The following is a 19,472-nucleotide window of genomic DNA, read 5'->3' as shown; positions in this document are numbered from 1 at the left end:
TTCTTACTGGTAGTGTAACAGAAATAAATAGTGTAAAAGAAATAAACAGAAAGAAATAAATAATAAATTCTTACTGGTAGTGTAACAGAAAAAAAGAAATAAAAGTTGCTTGGGTTTATCTGCTGGACATTTTTAGAGGTAATGCTAACTCACAATTAAATACCAGTATCTCCTCTCTAAACTAGGTGTTACCAACAGTAGAATGTAAAATCCAATGTAGGAAAGCATTACAGTTACATTAGCAGACATCATTAGGGAATGAAATGCCAAAGGCAAAGTTAGATTGTTGATCTAATGAAAAGAAGTCTTTTTAAGCTGTAAAGGTATTCTAAATAACGTTTTAGGTGCAACCTTATATTTCCAGTGGTAATTAAGAATACCTTTAGCCTGGGAACTAGAAAATTGTATCATAAACCATGAACGTAGCTAATCAATAAAAGACAGAACTTGCACCTACTGTTTCTTGATTAGCTCCTGTCATCTTCAGGCTGATCTAAGAGAAGATCAAGTGGTCTTAAAGTATTGTTAATATTCCTCCTTCTTAGGAGAGCCCACTTTTGAAGCATGAACCAAATCTTCCTGTTTAACAAAAAAAAAAAAGTACAATACTAGAGATCACTTCTCATTCCCAGGGTGTCGATAATTTGATGCTGAATTGCTTGTAAAGAAAAGGAGCTTGGGGTTACAGTAATGGAAGTTTCAAATTTCACGGGACTTCTGCAGTGGTTAGTGCAATCAGTATCATAGTTTCAGATGTTAATAAAATACAGATAGTAGGTAACCACTTGAATACATTCCTTGCAGCTGTTTACTTGGGGAAAAAAAAAAAACAATCCTTGCATGTAGTATGATACCAAATTAGAGGAGCGTACCTTGTTATTCAGGATCAGAGCCTCATTAATTTAAGCTCGTAAAACCAAAAATTACTTTAGCAACACTAATGCCTTCTGCTGTTTTACCTGGCGTTAGATGTTTTCACTCAAGCTTTGGAGTCCAACCAGAAAATGTTAGTGACACAAATTCTGACTTTATTGTTGACAACTGAATTCTTACAATACCTAGGTAGATGTAATCCAAAAAGGGAACGTTTGCAGTGGAGTGAAGGCTCTGAATGGCTGTCCTCCCCTGCTGTCAGCCCCGAGGAGCACTTACTGCTGCGTTCCATCGTGTCCTTCCTTGTTGTTCGTTGGCTGATGTTGCGAACGCACAGTAATTGAGACGTGCCGATCTGGAACTTACAGAGATACTTGGCTATTTTGTTCTTTCTCTTCTCGATTGTACCTTTGTGAACGTAACGTCTCCTTCTTTAACCGTTACAGCAAGACAACCTGGGATCACAGTTTAGCCATATGAGTCTTGCCCGCCAGCCGCCTGCTGATCCCGCTGAACCTCACGCTGCGATGTTCCAGTCCACTGTGGTCCTCCAGCCCCCACAGCAGTCCGGTTACATCATCGCAGCTGCTCCCCCTCCGCCGCCCTCTGGCCAACCCGTCTCTGCTCCAGGCTACTCGACCTCTGGCCACCCTGTCACCCAGCAGGTACTCCAGCAGCAGGGATATGTGCAGCAACCTGTGCCGCAGGTACAATGGCTCTGCTTCCACCCTCCCTCAAGCTGTATTTAATTTAAAACTGATCCTGCTGTTCTGTTCATGAGCTTTTCTATGCTGTGGGGCTCCCTGTTAAACTGCAGCTCGGAGCACTTATTCCTGGGGTGGTGGGTTTTTTTTTTCTGGCTTCTGTGCTTTGAAATGAATGACTTCAGTTTGCTTGAGGAGCAAGAATCACCCACGTTTTCCTGTAGCTGGTAAAACTCATGTTCTGCGTAGTTTTCTAGTGTCTCGGATGTTTCTTTGTGGAAATTGGGAATTGTCACTTCTACAGTGAAAGCAGAAGAAATCGGCTGTTAAAGAGGGAATTTATGTAGTACAAGTGTTTTTTTTAGCTGCTGAACTCTTTAATGTTAGTTGCACCTTTCAATAAGTTTTTCATCGTTTCTTTAATCACGTGATTGTTTTTGCATTTAGATGTCTGCCTCCTGTAAAGGTGCAGGTAGTGAATCTCTTTACCGGCTGTTTGTTTTTAGATGCCAGCTTGTTACTGTACCCCCAGTCAGTACCCGCACTCCAGCCAACAGTACCGGCACGTTTCTGTCCATTACAACACTCAGCAAAACCAACCGCTGGCGCAGCCTGGGCAGCAGACAGGTTTGTTGAACTCTTTCAGCATTTCCTGGGAACACATCATGTGCGTTTTCTCCTGGGTTTGCTTTTTAAACTTACTGTGCTGCAAAATTTCAAATAAAGCAGAAGTTCAAATATAGGACACAAAGTGTAACCAACCTAAGGTGGAAAAATTTGAATCAGTCGTTCATGAAACTTGAGATTTGAGCCATTACTATGAGTGGCTGATGCTGTAGCTTTAATTGTCGGATAATCTTTTTTTCTTAAGTTCAGAACTGAACAATTAAAAAACTTGCAACTTAGTTACTAACTTTTTAGTGACTTCCTTGCAAAGTAAGATGAATTAGTACCTTTAAATGATGTAACATTGCAGAGACGTACCTTAACTGAAAGTTTGAAACAAAAGATACTAATTTTAGATGTTGTGCCATGAAGAGAGTGCTGTGCAGAAGCTACTGGTGATACTGATTTAATTTGTCTTTCTGTCCTATGATGAAAGGTATCTGGTATTGAATAGAATACATAATGAGACTTAAGTGCTTAGAATTAGTTTTCTGCTCTTCCTATTTTTAGTAAAGACTTTTCAACTGTTTCTGAGTTACCTTTCTATGAATGTGCCCAAGCTGTATTTCTGTCTTTCTTTCCTGTTGTCTTTTTTCCTTAAAACTTGTAACTGTACGTACCATTATTCTCATAATCTGTACTCAAAAATATTGTTATGACTTCTTCAGTAAGATTTGGATTCCTGAAACAAATTTACTTCTGAGCAATATCTTGACTCCCAGACAAAACTTTCACAAGTAACCGGGGATGTTTGGAGGCAGACATCCTTACAGGCTTTTATGCCATGTTTTAGTTGAATAAGGTAGCGTCCTTTTGAGTTTCCTTCGGGAAGAAGGATTTTTTAATTCCTCCCCCTGTCCCCAGCTGCGTGTTGCTCTACAGGGAAAGGATGAAAGATCAGCTTTTACAAATACTAACTGGATTTCTTTGTAGCTGTTCTGTGAAGCAACCTGTAAGAGAGGGATGGCTCCCTCTTCTGCAGTTCTTCTAGGAGGTGCTCCAATAGCAGCAGCACGCGAAGCTGTTATTCAGGGTTCAGCTCACAAATTTACACAGGATTATTTCGTTGCAGAATCATCAAGATGTGATGCCTGCTTATGGTAGGGTGGTCAGGTCGTTTTAAACTACTGTTGGTACCTGCTGGCTGCGAAATAGGTCACGGCTTTCCACTCTTCAGAAGTGGAAGTATATTGACATTTTTTCAAAGGAAAAGCAGTTACTCATTTTTGCAACTTGTTTTACCCGCTGGTGTTAGAGATGTGTTATCCAACTGTATTGCACAACCTGCTTTCCTTCCTCAAGAGTTTTTAATACCTTGACTGCTTAATAGCTGAAAGTCTGAGGCTCAGCTGGGGTTACTTCTCCACTTAGGGGGACACCTTCTGTGCACAGTACACGAACTCCAGTCAGAGAGAGCTCAGGGTATATATGTAGCTAAACAAAACAATCTGAATTTGAAAGCGTGGGGTGACGGTGCATCAGCACCACGATGCAAAGGGAGGAATCGGTTGCCGTTAGGTAAGTAAGTTTGTTTCTTGTACGGTTTTAGCTCTTTGTGCTTTAGCCAAATTTCACTGCCTGTAATGTGGACAGGGTGAAAAGCATCAGCAGCTAAATTCTCCCTCTGTGTCCTAGAAGAAATAAAATAAGCCGTGCAGAGAGCTGCTTTGCTGCTTTGGTCGTGTACCTGTAACCCTGACATCGAGGGATCGTGTTTCCGTAGTGGAGGGGTGGTCCTGCCAGTTCAATCCAACATCCAGTCCTGTTTGGTTACTTGGTGTTTACTAGCACTAAAGGTAGAGAGAAGTACCCCACTCGCAGCTGCGGCACTAGTGTTTAACTCAAACTCTGCCCACTGCGGGCTCTCTGACTGCTGCCCAGGCCCGTCTCGGGGTCCCGGGGATGGAACATCCCATGTCATGCTTGCTGTTCTGTAAACTGCTCGTGAGGGGCTCTGCTTTGGCATGAGCTCGTGTAGATTTACTTTAAACTATAATTATTTGTATTAAGTTGACACAAAGCCACATCTGAAATGGCTGACGCTTGGCAATGGCTGGTTCGGAGACAAAAGGCAGCAAGTTACTTGGCTAATACAGCGATGCGTCTGTCAGAAAGGAGAATTAACAAATCTTGTGTTACGTATAAGCCGTGGGTTTTACTCATAAAGTGCTTATGAACTACGAAAGAACTTTCCAAACACAAATTTAGGTAAAAGATGGCAGCTTCTGAGAGCATGGCAACCGAAGCCACTTTTGGTTTAATACTGTGAGTGGCCTGACTTTGAGCTGTTGGATTCGGGGCCGTAACACTGTCTGAGAGGTTTACATTTCTCACAGTGAACCGGTCTCTTTTTCAGCTGCTTCCTGGCTTCCTTTTTACAGGGGTTTCAGGGGAAATATATGGGGGGTTCAGTTGTAATAAAAATTGCTTTGGTGGCCCAAAAGATGTTGGGAGAAGAAAACACTCCTCAAGAAAAAGGCGTTTCTGATTGCCATGCTACCGAGGGCCCAGTTCCCCTGAGACCTAACCACAGGTTGGTTACAGACCTTCCCTCAACTACAGCTCCTGCAGGAGCATCAGCTGAGGTTCCAGCGAGCTTCTGCTTCACAACGGCCACGGATAAAACGGTCACGCTTGTACTGATGGCTGTGACAGCGGTAAGCAAGCTGTGCCCGTAGCTTGTTAGCCAGGTGATGGTACTTGCTTTTCTGTTCTCGAAGAAAGGCAGTTCCTCGCTCTCACTGTGTTATTCAGCAAATGTATTTCTATATTCTATACGTTAACTTTCCTCCTATTAACAGTGATTTCTTTGTAACGGTGTAAATACTAAGAAGCATGCTTCTTTTTTATCTGCTGTTTCAGAGTATTTCTGTGTAATGAGACAATCTGCTGTGGCAGGTGTGGGTTTTCTGCTGAGTGCTGCACTTCTGTCAGACCCCTGTCTATGCAGAGGTGAAATGGCGAAGCTAAAAATAAAGCATTCCTTGGAACGCTGTGGGGAACCTTCTCGGCAGCCAATTTGTATTGTTCCAGTTCTCTCCGCTTGCAAAATTGATCGTGTCTGTCTCTGGAAGTGCCAGAAAAAGCTGAAAAATATTCGCAGCTCCATTGCAATTTCTGGGAAATGAGGGGTTTAGACTGCAGGTGTATTGGTGGGATCTGTCACAGACCGCAGCCCCGCGTTCTGCTCTTTAGGTGCCGTAGATCACTGTGTAACGCAGGGCACTTAAGCGGTTTGTTCGTTACAGATTTGAGACGGATTTTTGTGCACGATTCAAACTTAAGTGTTATTAAAAATTTTAATTACTAATCCTAGTTGAAGCATGCCCTGTTCTGAAGTTTTGTGTAGGACTCTGAAAATATTCAGTGTGTTGTGTTTCCAATGAATAGCTGTCTCGGTTTTAACAAACTTGAACCTTCTTCCCTTTAATTTTCTGAAGCAATATTTGATGATATTAACAGTCTTTTCTCAGTCTTCGTTGTTGCAATTTCTATAGACACAGCCAGCTGAGGCTGTAATTCACAGTGTTCATTGTACGCTGTACGTATCTCATCACTGAACATTGGTGGGTTTGTTTACCAGACCAGTGTTTTGTGTTAACTGAATTATTTTCACAATAGACGATGCAATTTTTTTAAACACAGTTCAAAAAACATCGAAGTGAGTTTTTGCAGCTGTATTTCCTTTGTTATAGTTCCATGCCAAGGTAGGGAGAGCATGGGGAGTGTCAAGGTCAGTGGGATGTGAATGTGCCCAAGTTAAACACAGGCTCTCCTTGCCGTCAGTGCATCTTGACAAGCCCAGTCCTGTTGTTCTGGAGCCATAACTGGCTTTGTCTCAGAAACACTGATAGTTACGGGGTTTTGCTGATGCGGTAAGTAGCACGTACCTGTATAATAGAGTATGACAAAAAGACCTTTGCTTGTGCTCTGCATGTGTTTTGATCACGGTAGCAGTTACCTACTATATGGTTAAAACAAAAACCAAAAAAGACAGCGGGAGTTAAGGTTGGACCTAATAAATGCACAGATTTCCTCTTTGGCACTCATGTTTGGGTTGGGTTTGGTTTTGGGGGGTTCAGGGGGTTTTTAGGCCATTTTTGAAAGAGCAGAGGGTACCAGTTTAAGCAATAATAAATTGTTGTAGAGGCACTATAGAGTGGTGAATGTGAAAATCTTTTTTTTTTTTTTTTTCCTTCCCCCAAGATAACTTTGAATATAAAATGTCTTCCACTGTACACAAACACGGCTTTTACCTGGAAGATTTTTCTCAGGTCCCAGTCGTTCTTCGCATTACAGATTTTGGTAGAAATTGCCCGTGTTAAAAAGATGTGCACAGGTGCCTTACACAAATTTCCTTGAAGTGCGATTCAGAATCACAGTCAAGAAGATGCCCTCCTCCCTGGGGCACCGGAGGTGCTAGCAGAATTTAGCATAACTAGACTTTCAAAACTAAAGTACCGAGAATGGTCTTGTTCATACAATAGGCAATTAATTGGCTCTGATATTATCTAGCATGCTTTGTTCAAATGCTTTCAGCTTTCACCTGTCAAATTGGGGTGTTAATGCATGTAGCTCACTTAAGAGTGCAGATAAGTACCGCGAGCATGTGAGAGCAGCCTTGCAGAGAGTACGTACAGTACTTCGTGCTGGATCCAAACGAATCAATCTGTTCATTTTGATGTTGGCTTCTTTCTACGTGCGTGGTAAGTTCAACTCTTAGGAACTTGCCAGATGTAAAAAGCCATTGGAAAATGTTATACATACACTTTCACTATAGGCAACTGTGTGTCAAATGTGTTCGTTATTTTAAAATAAGATTTAAATGTATAATTTCAGGTTACCAGGTTTTGCCTAACCAGCACCAGCAGCAAAACTACCAGGGTTTAGTTGGAGTTCAGCAGTCTCAGAGTCAAAATCTAGTCAGTGGCCAACACAACAACGTTGGGAATCAGATTCAAGGTGTGATTGTTCCATATCCTTCAGTGCCATCTTATCAGGTGGGTACTGCATTCGTAACTTTCCAGTCACACTTCTGTGTGTTTGAGTGATTTTTTTTTTTTTTTTTAATTTTTTTGTTATTATTATAAGTGCATTGCTTTGTAATGGTAGAAAGCTGCAAGCAGGTGTCAAAGGTGACTCTGGGGACAGAAAGTGGAAAAAAAACCCAAACAAGTAAAAAACCCACAACAGAAGTGAGAAGAAAATGTGTCACAAGCGAACAAGTTCTCATCCTGTTCAAAGCCAGGTGCTGTGCTAATTGCAACTCAGAGGATGGGGAAGAAAAAGCTCATAAGATTTCCCTCCCCATCACCCTGCTTTCTACTGTAGGGAGAATCTCTTTTGTTATTTGATGGAGTCCCTTGGAACCAGCATTTCCATTTTTGGCCAAGAAGATTTAAGTGGGTCTTTTTATAAAGCAGTATTATTTCAACTACTGTTATTGTTAGTCTTCTAGATTTAGAGAACTCCAGCCGATCTCTCAGTCTCTGGGGTTTTTTTTTTTTTTTAAATTCTTACATAAACTAGGTGATGGTCAAGTGGCAGAAAGAAACACTGTCTGCAGAAGAAAAATCTTAATGTATTCTCAATTGTAGGTTTCGGTGCCTCAAGGTTCCCAAGCAGTGCCCCAGCAGACGTATCAACAGCCTGTTCTAATTCCCGGTCAGTCAAATCAGGGACTGCCCACCACCGGAATGCCAGTTTACTACAGTGTCATTCCGTCAGGTCAGCAGAATAATTTAAGGTGAGTTGAACTCGGTGATTTGATTTCTCAGCAACTAGGCTTAATTGCCGAGGGGTAACTGACAGGATCTGCTACAGTATTGCATATATTAACATGTATTTTAAAGGCAGACTTACAGAGATTTTATTATCTATTTATTTTTGCTCTTACACAATTAACTAAAACAGCCAGTACTGCTTTAATTGGGACGTACTTGTTAGGCTGGAAAACATTGTGTCACTTCCTGCAATACTTTACTTCAGTTCGTCTTCAGTTTTCTGCGTTCCTTTCCTTACACATGGGAGATGACTATCCATCTTCACTGGTTTTGTCAAAGATGCTACTTTATTGAGATGTAGGGAAAAGAGAATTTGAATCCCAGAAAAAGACCGACTTTCTTCCTTTTTGAGAGGTTTGTCTGGGAGGAGCTTAGCTTCCTTTGTCCGTGTGGCTAACGGGGCCTGCTGGCAGAAAGCTGGCTGTGAAACAAGCACAGGAACTTTGATTTGGTTTTGTTTGATAAATAGTTAACTTTCTTTTTTACTTACGCTGATAACAGCGAATTGGTCTACATGTACAGACCTCCCTGCGCTTATATCTGTAGACCCACGCCATGTATTTGTGAGAGAAGAGCCAGGCAGATACCTAAAAGGATTCATTAGGATTAATGCTCGTTACAGATTTTTCTAGTTTTTTGAACTTACAAATGTGCAGCACTTAAAAATACCTGGCTTGTGGCTTTTAAACAAGCAGCGACGTACGAAACGTGCCTCATCCTGCGTGAGTGCAGAGACTTAAGTAGTGTTTGTGTCATCGCTGCATGACTTCATCTACTTAAATCTGAATTATTCTTCTTTATATGTGAAGGTTCTTTTTACCCTTTTCTTCTGTATTTATATTTGAGGTTCAGTGAAGTCACAGGTAGACATAATCCCAGATATTTTTTGAAGGAAGCTTTGTTGCTTGATCTTTTGCATCATTTAAACGTCCCCCTCATTTGAACAGGGAAACATTTGTTGGGAATTCAGGGCAGACTAGCAACTAATGGCAGCATCTTGGTTTTATCAAACTAGTGATGTTGCAGCGCTTTGACCCAAGGCAAGGAGAATGCCGGCCTGCAGGGACTGAATAGTCTCAGACCTACAGATCACTACTGAAAGCTGTAATCAGTAGAGAGATGAGGAGCTGTGTGAGGGCACACATCCCATGCAGATATAAATCCGTCTGTTCTGGTTTTCGCTGAGTTTTGTCTGCTTTAATGCAAGGGAATCTTTAATTTAAACTTACAATTGAACTGTGGGACAAAGGATGGAACAAACTTTGGTGACAACACAGGTAAAAATACTAAGTCCAACAGGATTACACCTATTTTTTTTCCACAATTTGAAGTAATAAAGGACTTTTTTCTCATTCCCTCAGAATGTTTGTCTGTTAGTACAGGAACGAAGTACAGGATTCTATAGGCACCATTCTGATGGTGGCCCACCAACCTGATGTGGTGTGATAGAATTTGCCGATGTCTGTTATTTACCTGGTTTTCCCCTGAATGCCCTGAAAAATACCGGGCATAAACTTGTAAAGTTATCCTTTTCCTACATGTTACAAACGAATGAAAGGTGATTTATCCCCTTAAGTCATCTGCCTCTTCCCACACCCCATTTGGTAAAGCCACGGCAAGGCAATCGCGGCTTTACGCTGTGTTACTTCACACCGAAGCGAGGTGTGCTCCTTTGGCGTGCTGAACCAGCTGGCTCGGCTGCATCTGAAATCCTCACGGCAGGTTCTGTGGGGATCGTTAACTGAGACCTAATTCTGGCTAGTTGGGCAAGCCAACAAACTGTCTTTTTATTAGTATAAAGACATGTAGAATAATGATATAGCACTACTGACACAAAAATAGTATCTCAAAATCGGTGAATTAGCGCAGCTTCTTGATTCTGCGGGGCATAAGTTTTTGTCAAGGAAGAGATGTGAAACTTCAGTCCTCTGAAGAATGAGTAGATTTGGGGGTAGGTGGGAAGATTGGTGATTTTAAAAGGAACAAAATCTCAGTGATCTGCGGTACATGTGGACAGCAAATGCAGCAGCCGTGATTAAGTAGATGTGTAGCGCAAATGCCTGTTAGTCATGTGCTTTTTTTGTTATTACAGTTCATCAGTAGGATATTTGCAGCCCCCTGGATCAGAGCAGATACAGTTTCCTAGAACATCATCACCGTGCAACTCACAGCAGCTTCAAGGACAGCAGTGTGCAGGTTGGGGCAATAAAATTTTTATTGAAAGACTCCCAAAATGTCTAGCTATTATTACTTTGGGTGATTGGATAATTGTGATTAAGGGTTTGATTTAGAATTAACTACTGTATTATATTTCATTCTGTGTTCCATTTTTGAAGTTACACTGGAGGCAGGCTAACTTGACATCTCAATTTGTTTATCACTGAAAGCTCTCGAGTTACTTTCTCAGAATTCAATAACATACATCGCCTTGTGTGTCTGCTTGTGAGTTGAGACAGAAGGGGGTACTATACATCATCAGCAGAATGACTTTCAGCGTTTCCTGAATAGCTACATGGGTCTGAAAATGTTGAGATTTGGGGTTACACTTGATAGAACGAGCAAGGTGCATTCCGGAAGCAGTGTGCTGGGCTCTTCTACTCCAGAAGCGTTCTAGGAGTAAGAGTATCGATTTTTCTAAAGGTGAAAACTGTAAGCGTCCTGGGTTCTGACAGAGAGGAGAGGTAGCTTTTTGGGGCTGAATAGCTAAATGAAATACTCTGAAGCTGTGTGGGGTGTTTTGGTTTTGTTTTTATGGTAGCCTCATTTACTGCTTTTACTTTCATAGTTTATAGCAACCATTCAAGTCAGAAGCCATCACCTCCTACATTATTGCCACCTTCATCAAAGTCAAAGCCACAACAGGCTGCTTCCATTGTGCACTACAGCATAGTGTCTCCACCCTCATCATGTAAAAGTTCGCCCACTGGTCTTTCCATCATGCAGCCAATAAAAGGTATATTTTATTGGGATATTCATCTAAGCCATTCTGTCTAGAAACCTGTTGTAAATGGTCAGATCGATTTCATGGCTTAAGTGCTGGAACAACTGCAACTTGAGTGCCATCTCTGCAGACACTTGTTTTGTAATTCTCACCCGAATTGCTGCTATTGTAACTTTTAAAGTGACAACTTGGAAGAAAAGCCAACTTCATGAGGGCAGCTTGGGGGCAGCCTTCAGCAGATGTGACTTAGCAGAGGCACTTAAATCAGGCTTGGAATGTTTTGATCGACAAAATATTTGGGTAGTTTTTAGAAGGTGTATAAATAGCAGCCTGAAGGACGTGTGGGAACAGTGGTGACATACAGCTGTCATATCTGTGAAATGTTTATAAATGTTAATATCCAAATGCTTAAAACCTCTGAATTTCCCCACAAAATTGATGGACTGGTCAGGAAATTAAGAGCACTAGGGTAAGCCTCCGAACAAGAGGTTATAGAAGAGCCCTGCGATCATAGCGGTACCGTCGTTACTTCATCAACGGGGAATTTGGGTTGGTTGGACAAGAAGAGGTGATCTCCAGTACTGCTGTCTCAATTTTGGTGAGCAAGCAATAGATTAAACAGCCCTCAGTCAATGACCTAGATTCCACTGAGGAGGATGTGCTGCTTGCAAACATTTATCTTTCTAAGATGATTTTTAGGGCCTGTTTATTATTAAATAGATAACATGCAGTTACATGGCATGATGGCTGGATTAGCAGTGTATTATACAGTTCATGGGCAGGTTTGGTTTGGTTTCCATTTTGCTTCAAGTTGGTTTGGCTTTAATTCTGGAAGACTGTCCCTTCAGGGTGTCTCAAATCGGCCTCATGCTAGTTTGTTCTTCTGCCCACCTAATCTGTCCTGGAGTGCGGTTTTGAAGGCCTGGTTCAAACTCGTTCAACTGCAGTTTAAGGAAGTCTGGGGAGGGGGAAGCTCGCCATGACCTAGGGAGACAGATTTTGAGAGAATCAAGAAAATCATGCTGTTCAGTAAGTGATCTGGAGAAGGTGAATCAAGGCCCCGGAGGTGAGGACATATGCAGACAAGCAGCAGAGCTGTGCTGCTTGTTATTGGAAGAAGTTAGAGAACCAGAGTGCAAATCTGGGAAGCCTTTTCTGGGCTTCCCTTCTCAGGGGTTTTGACAGGCGTCTGCAAACTGACTTAGGCGTTCTATGACACTTCGTTTTGTCAGGATGCTTGTTTAGGGAAAAACTCCATTTATTTTCATTAACTGAAATGCTGTGGAACTAGAAGTAGTAGAAAGAACAGGTTTTTCTGGATGTGGAAAGTTTTCTTCTGCAGTTTAAGTAGCATTTTCAGAGGGTGACACGTTTTTAGAAATGGTGCTCTACATGGATTCGAAAGACAAGCGTGTTTCTGTTGGGCCTTCAGTTCTTGCAGAACTCAGAAGAGTATGCTGCAGAGTAAAATATGTAATATTATAAACCAGAAAGATGTATTTACATATTTATAATATTTATAAATACATGCATAAAATATTAAAATGAAAGTAATTTTCTTGTGTAAAATGTGTGTATGTAGATGGTTGGTACATCTCAGGTTTACATACAGGGATTACAGAAGTTTATGGCTTTACCACTTGGAAACAGTTGTGTTATGTATTATTCTGATTAGGCACTACATATCCATAAGCAGTTGTATTTTATTTGGCTGCACAACAAAATAGGAATATTTGCAATGTGGCTTTTATAGGGACAGAGCAGGGACTCTTGAGTTTGTCCTTTGCTAAAGTTGGCCTGATATCTGGTGCTTCCATTTCAATCTGTAACACATGGGTAGAACTTACTGCTACTAAAAAGAAAGTATAGATGTGAAAATATTGCTAATAGTACTGCATATATTTTTATAAATATCAATATAGTAAATATTTCTGAATACAGTATACAAAAGCTAATGTAGTTTTAATATTATGAGTTCATTATTCTACATCATCTGGTTTGCTTTTCGAAGGAGTCTCGTTTCTTTTTGTGAAGCCCAAGGGTAGTGAAAGCAATAGCCCGTTTTAAAACACACAAGATGAACGCACTTATAATCTGTATCTGGCTGCTCCTAACTGATGCTGTGACGTAGGCAGTGAATTTAGAAGTGTGTAGATTCCCTCTTTAAAGGTGGATGATTAAATTATGTTTAAACCGTGTGTTTTAATTGTGGTTTCTGAGAAATGCTCTAAACAGGGTAGAGCAGAGAAGGAAATTGCCCACAACCATTCCCAAGTAAACAGGACGCTGCTTGGCACCAGGTCAGAGGGGGCCAGCAGCTGCGCTCTGGGGCAGCCTCTCAACTCCACGTGCAAAGCCCGATGGAGCAGCGTTGGCTCTTTGGCTGTTCGCCCCTGACTCTGGCATCGCTGTAGCTCCTGCAGCAGCCAAGTGGTGCAGGGTGGGGGGATCTGCCCAGAAATCACAGGGCAGGCTCGTATATAAAACCTGTAAATATAGGTCATTTTGCCTCAGGCAAAAGATCGATTCCAGGTCTTTCCAATGTATGTCGTTGTACCAGAGAAACCATTTGGAGTCCGTATTGCTGTAGATCATGTAAAGCTAACTAGGTAACGTCCATTTTTCAGTAAAGCAATTTTTGCTTAATATCCCATGTTCTTCAACACACTGCTCTGACAGTAACTACAGTGAGCGTTAATACTTTGAACTGCTATCAAGCAAAATGACTTCTTTCAAAGATGTTCTCAATAATAAGTTTCAGTGGTTCCACTATCTCTTCTAGTTCTGGGAAGCCCTCTCTAAGCTAATCGTCGCAGATGTATCTGATAGTGGAAATGTAATTGTACAGAACATACTGCTTTAGTTTGCCAGAATTCAGCAGCTTGTTTAGCAAAACATTCATTATGTTACTTCCCTTTTTTTTTTTTTAATTTACTGCTAAACTGCCTGTTCTGCTAAAATGAAAACTGAAATATATGAACTAACTGTATCCTGGTGATTTCTTCTCTTGTAGCGGTAGCACCACCACCAGGTGGAGGAGTAGTAATGATGCAGCTAAATATACCTAACAATCCTCAGCCTCGGAACCATTCACCTCCGCAATGGAAGCAGAATAAATATTACTGTGATCATCAAAGAGGGCAGAAGTCCACAGAACTTAGCACTTTAGACAGTGCTGCACAGGTACGAGGTTTCTGGTTTGTTTTCCAGGATGACTTAAAATTTGCATAAGTTGCATCTTTGCAGGTTTTTTCCAAAAGTTCTTTTTGGGAAATAAAAATCTGCTGTGCTAGTACTCAATACAGCAATTTTAACTTCAGTCTTTGAATGCTGGAGGTGGTGTTTAGCTTGTTCAACTAGGTGGTTCCTCAAACACTGACTTGTTTGTTCCAGTTGCAGCATAGTCCTCAACTAGGTAGTCCTGTCACCTCACCGGCCCAATCACCAGCACCAGCTCAGCTATCGAACATGAAGAACATCCGTCCCACCTTAACACCTCTTTCCATTGTGTCCCAGTTTTCTAGACCTTTCGTCCCTGGACAAGGTATACTTTTAGTTACCTAAAATGCGTGTGTGCTTTCTGTTGGAATGTTTTCAAACACAAGTTACATGAGGATTTTCTGACAAACCGTGGCTCCCTTTAGTAGTAACGCTATTGAAGCAGGATCATCAAAGCTGTCCACTTGAGCATCGTGTAAAATTTCACCTTATCTCTCTGCACCGATACCGTCCCCCATATTCTCAAAAGCTTTTGATCATCTTGTTACTGTGAGAGCTTCTGTAACCCATGAGCTTTCTCGTGTGTGAAATTCCCCGCTTCAGCATGGAAGATATTAATAAAATGTTTGCTATAATGTAGCTTCAAGTTTTAACCATAAATCAAGAACTTGACACACATTGTCACATAGGATATAATTTTAGAGCTACAAAAGATAAAATAAATGATGTGGGACTGGCTGATCTTAATACGTGGGCATGTTGTCTTTTGGGGGAAAAGATACAGAAATGCCACGTGGAGATGAATGTTCTGCCCAGTGCACTTTTTAGTTGATGATGCACTGAATCAAACCACAGCCTAAGCAAGAATTATTCATTCCTTTGCAGAAAAGCTAGAGCCTTTAGCCAATGCTGTTGCTACTTCCGTTAGTATTTTGGATAGTGCCCACCCAAAGGCAGAAAAACTTCCTCGTAAAAGGATTTCAGCCCTCTGCTGCCTTGTTAACAGAAGAACAGAAACTAGGGGGTTTTCACCAAGATGTGATAGTTGATAATGTTTAAAAACCAGATTATTAAAAGAAAGCTTTGTCAGTGAGCAAAGACGTCCTAGTGTAATTCCCAAACTTGAAATTAAAGAGTCTGTTTTACAGAAAGATTTACTTTGAAGCGAAACTTACAGAAAATTCTGTATGTCTGTCTTACTGAGAAAGAAAACTTCATTTTCTTGTCTGCCTTTGCCTCACCCGCTACATAACCTTTATGTCATTGCTTTGTATTCCGATGGGGGTGTAAAAATTCCAGGCTGCCTGGTGTAAAGCGCACCTCTCCGCCTTCTGAACCTTCTGTGATTACTGGGAACTTCTGTGCCATTGTCTTTGTGGATCCTTAGAGCAAACAGGAATGTGAAGATGTACAGGAATGTAATTGGGGATATAACCATGAAAATGATTAAATTAGTACACAGAGAAGAGCTTTAGCCTCATTAAGCTCATTTTGAGATGAGAGGATTTAAGTAAGACTGCAATGAAAAAAAAACTTGTAGTGTGTTTCCTTAAACACAAGCAGCTTGTACCTTTTCTCCCTGTGATCAGTATGTAACCGACTGACACTTACTTAATCGTGCCAGATCTCACGTTGTTAGCCTGGCTGAATACACGGCTCTGTGCGTAGTTACTCTGCTTTCTCTTCTGGGTATGATACGTGTTGTCAGGGCAGGTTTCACACCACAGAAAACCCTTCTAATTATCTTTCTCTTTAAGGAGATGCCAGATACCCACTGCTTGGCCAGCCCCTGCAGTACAATCCACCACCTTTATTACGTGGACAAGTATCGAGCCAACAGGTACTGAAGAGAACAGTCTCCTGGCAACACTGAAAAAAACCCAATTCAGGACTATCATTATAACCACCATGAATAGGGGAGTATGTTATTGCATTGGGAAGTAATTGAGCAGGGGGTGCTTGTTTTGCAAGAAGGCTTTTATTCTGTGTTGGTACTTCCCATTGTCCTTGTTTGTTGTGGGTTTAAAAAAAAAAAAAAAAGTGAGAAACATTTTCCTGGAATTTAGCTTTAGGCACAGTGTAGATTATGGATTTATTTTTTTTAAGCAAAAAAGTTTTGCCATCTCTTTAGTTTTGGGGACAGACACATAGAACCCCCACCTTTACCTTGCTTAGTTCTACCCTAGATCAGCCAGAAGATGTTGTGGGTTGGGGCTGGGGGGGGCAGGTGTTCTTACAAGATTTAAGGTGATTTTTTTTTTTATCACTTCCTGCCTTTCTTCTGAAGGCAAGGACTGATTGAGCCTGACTGCAGGATTGCTAAACTCCAAGACTAAAATTGGACGTGAAAGTCTTTTCCCTACCATGGTAGTGCAGGTTATTTTCCAGACATTCCCCTGCACCATTTTTCACTGAGCTAACCTAGAAATTTTAAGATACTGGTGCATTGTCATTAAAGTACATCATTTATGTCAATCTTTCTAGTGTCAACCTGGAAACAGACATGGAAACAGGGGAAAGAAACCAGCAAAGAAGGCTGCTTCAGCGGATCTTGGTGCAGGAGAACCAGGTATAGAATTGTGAATTATGGTGATGGATGGGAATGTAACGAGGAGAGCACAGGTGAGAAAAGGGCCAGAATGAAGAGTAATTGGACAGAAAGGGACATGACAACGCTGGAAACATATGGAGGGAGAGGAAGACTTGATGTGGAGAGGGGGGCAGAGGGAGGTTCAATGAGAAAAGGGTAGGTCTGAAGGCTGGGGAACAGACCAGAGATAATCAGGATGGGACAGTACTAAAACGAAAAGCAAGTCTGTCAGCTTATCGGTAAGGTCTGTTATATTGTTACATTCACTACTGTTACATTAAATATACATGCCCCTACTTCCTTTGACTTGCGTGAAATGTGAAATCAAACGTAAACCACAAATTAGTTTGTGCTCCCTTTTGTTTTGTTTTTTTCTCCTTCTAATATAAATAAGCACATGGATTTGGGGGACATATCAGGAGATCTACAGATCAGCTCCTTGGAGCTGGTAAAGATGTCATCCAAATAAAACCTTACATCATCTGTCTTCCTATCTTTACTGGAAGGAATTTTTCTTGCAAGTGTTACTGCTATCAGCTCTTTGCAGATAGTTACAGATAAATCAGCCTTTTGTAACAATTTACTGGAAAGGCACTTTTGAGAGAGGACAGACTAGTTTTTTAGCACGATGATGTGCGAAGAGTTAACGGGCGAGGCCAGTGAGACACTACACTGAGTTCTCAAACCTTCTGCGAAATCAGGTGTCGATTATTTTATGATTTCCCCCTCTCGTTTGAGGGCTGGGTTTGTATCGTCCGCTTTTATTTGTACACTTGTGGCTGTAGCTGAGTGTGAGAGCGAAAGGCTCTCTAGACCACCAGGAGTGGACTGCCTGTGTATTTGGTATCAGCCAGCTGGAGATACGAGTGTGAAATAACTCATTTTCCATTGTGTTGGTTGTATCGTTAAGTACAGTGACCAATTCAGATTCAATGTTTTTCTTCTTTCAGTTGTGGGAAAAGTTCTAGAAATCACTGAACTGCCAGAAGGCATAACTCGTATGGAAGCAGAAAAACTATTTGGAGAACTTTTAAAAGTTGGTGCCAAGATTCGGTGGCTAAGGGATTCACAGTGTCTACAGACACAGCAGCAGCACCATCGTCGTTACTGTGGCGGCGGAGACAGCAGTGTGAACACTGAGCCATCCAAACCCAGTGACTTGGCTTCCACGTACACGGTTCTAGCCACGTTCCCTACGATGTCAGCTGCTCAGAATGCGTTGAAGAAACAAAGTAGTACCTCAGTGAACAAGTTCAGGCTGAGAACAAGCAAGAAGCACTACGACTTTCATGTTCTGGAAAGGGCTAGTTCTCAGTAGCAGTTAGACCAGTGGACACTCAGCCTTTACTACTTCCATGTCCTCCTCTCCTCGATTGGCTTGATGTTTCTGCTCTCTTCAGAGAGACTCCTGGGATGTTTTGTCATGTAACATTGGCCATTGAAGAATAAATAACCCACTGATCCAGCAAGATGAAAAAAAAAAGTACAGAGTTAATCCCAGACAAGAGCAAGGAATCATCTTTGAGACAGGCAGCTTTCTACAAGGAATGCTGCTGAAATGTCCCCTACTTTTATAGTAGTTTTGTTTTATATTTTTGAATTCTTGTATCAGATCCAAAGTTCTATTGTACAGCAAATGTTCATAAAAATCCACATTCAGATTTGTATTTTATAATCCCTTTTCACAGCCAGCACACAGCTGTCCATTCCAAGGCAGGAACCTGAGGATTGGTGGAGGGGAAAAGAGAACCATTTTCAAGGAATTACACTCATTTTCTAGCAAACTACCCCAGATCTTCAAGTTAACCTGTTCTTTGTCCCTTGGTTTTTTTTTATAAAAAGAAAAAAATAATTTTAGTAACTAACGCTTTAGATGGTCATTTTCTTTTGAGATTCATTCAAGCAATGTCAAAAGAAATTACAAGTAGGTTGTACCCTTGAAGGATTCGCTTCTGATGCAGCAAGTTGAATAATTATTTAAAGGGCAATATGAATGGGTTACAAAGAATGTTCACTGAATCACATTTTAATAGTTCTTTTTAGCAAAAGTGTGAAGAAACTAAAAAGTATCTTCACAAGTGACAAAATGTTTGCACTTTAATTGTGTTCCCACCGGTATGGATCTCTTTCTCTTCCTTTTCACGCTAAGATAATTGTGTTTGATATGTGCTGGAAACCTTTTTAATGGTTTAAGTTTTCATCATTTGCAGACACTCACTGGACATTAAAGATTCATCACACAAGTGAAACAAACTTTTTTCAATTTGTGTAATTTGCAAGGCTGTACAATGTGTGCTGATGCAAGCCTTTTTCAGTTCGAGAAAATAAATGTTTACAAACACAAACTTTTTCAGTGCACTTGTTTAAACTTCTAGGAGTCTTCTGAAACCTGGATGAACACATATTAATGGTTTGGATCCCTTCAAATGAGAGAAAACAAAAATAACAAAAATACTAGAACTTCTCAAAGAACCACTACTGCTCTTTGTTGTCTTGAAGCATTTATTTACATTATCCTGCCCATAATTTTTAAATGTTTCCCTATATAAGTAAAAAGAGAGAGGAACTGATCAGGCACAATAAGGGACTGCTCCTGCTCTTCTGGTTTTGGCACAGGCACTGATTTGCTGTGTAGATGAGCAACTACTTGTTCCCTTCTCATGGCCATTGCTTTGTAAAAGATGCGTTTATAGCTT

The 19,472-nt window shown here is 41.0% G+C and overlaps 1 protein-coding gene across 5 annotated transcripts in view; it reads left to right on the top strand.

Annotated features, from left to right (window-relative positions):
* R3HDM1 (R3H domain containing 1) overlaps positions 1–19,121 on the top strand; it is a 52,812-nt gene extending 33,691 nt beyond the window's left edge. For 3 of the 5 annotated variants that reach the window (XM_086465614.1, XM_086465613.1, XM_086465611.1), the window contains 11 exons: positions 1,320–1,580; positions 2,084–2,204; positions 7,083–7,243; positions 7,841–7,989; positions 10,119–10,222; positions 10,812–10,979; positions 13,981–14,150; positions 14,361–14,511; positions 15,944–16,026; positions 16,671–16,755; positions 17,727–19,121. In XM_086465614.1, coding sequence (XP_086321740.1) covers positions 1,320–1,580; positions 2,084–2,204; positions 7,083–7,243; positions 7,841–7,989; positions 10,119–10,222; positions 10,812–10,979; positions 13,981–14,150; positions 14,361–14,511; positions 15,944–16,026; positions 16,671–16,755; positions 17,727–18,094 — 1,821 coding nt within the window. In that variant the 3' untranslated portion in view covers positions 18,095–19,121. The remainder of the gene's footprint in view (positions 1–1,319; positions 1,581–2,083; positions 2,205–7,082; positions 7,244–7,840; positions 7,990–10,118; positions 10,223–10,811; positions 10,980–13,980; positions 14,151–14,360; positions 14,512–15,943; positions 16,027–16,670; positions 16,756–17,726) is intronic. The other 2 variants (XM_086465612.1, XM_009951574.2) reach the window with 2 other exon arrangements.
* Positions 19,122–19,472: the final 351 nt, after the last annotated feature.

This window comes from Leptosomus discolor, chromosome 5 (assembly GCF_034619465.1).
Source record: "Leptosomus discolor isolate bLepDis1 chromosome 5, bLepDis1.hap2, whole genome shotgun sequence".
In the NCBI taxonomy this organism is placed as follows: Eukaryota; Metazoa; Chordata; class Aves; order Leptosomiformes; family Leptosomidae; genus Leptosomus; species Leptosomus discolor.
Note: the sequence above shows the minus strand (reverse complement) of the source record. Positions and strands in the feature narration are given on the sequence as shown.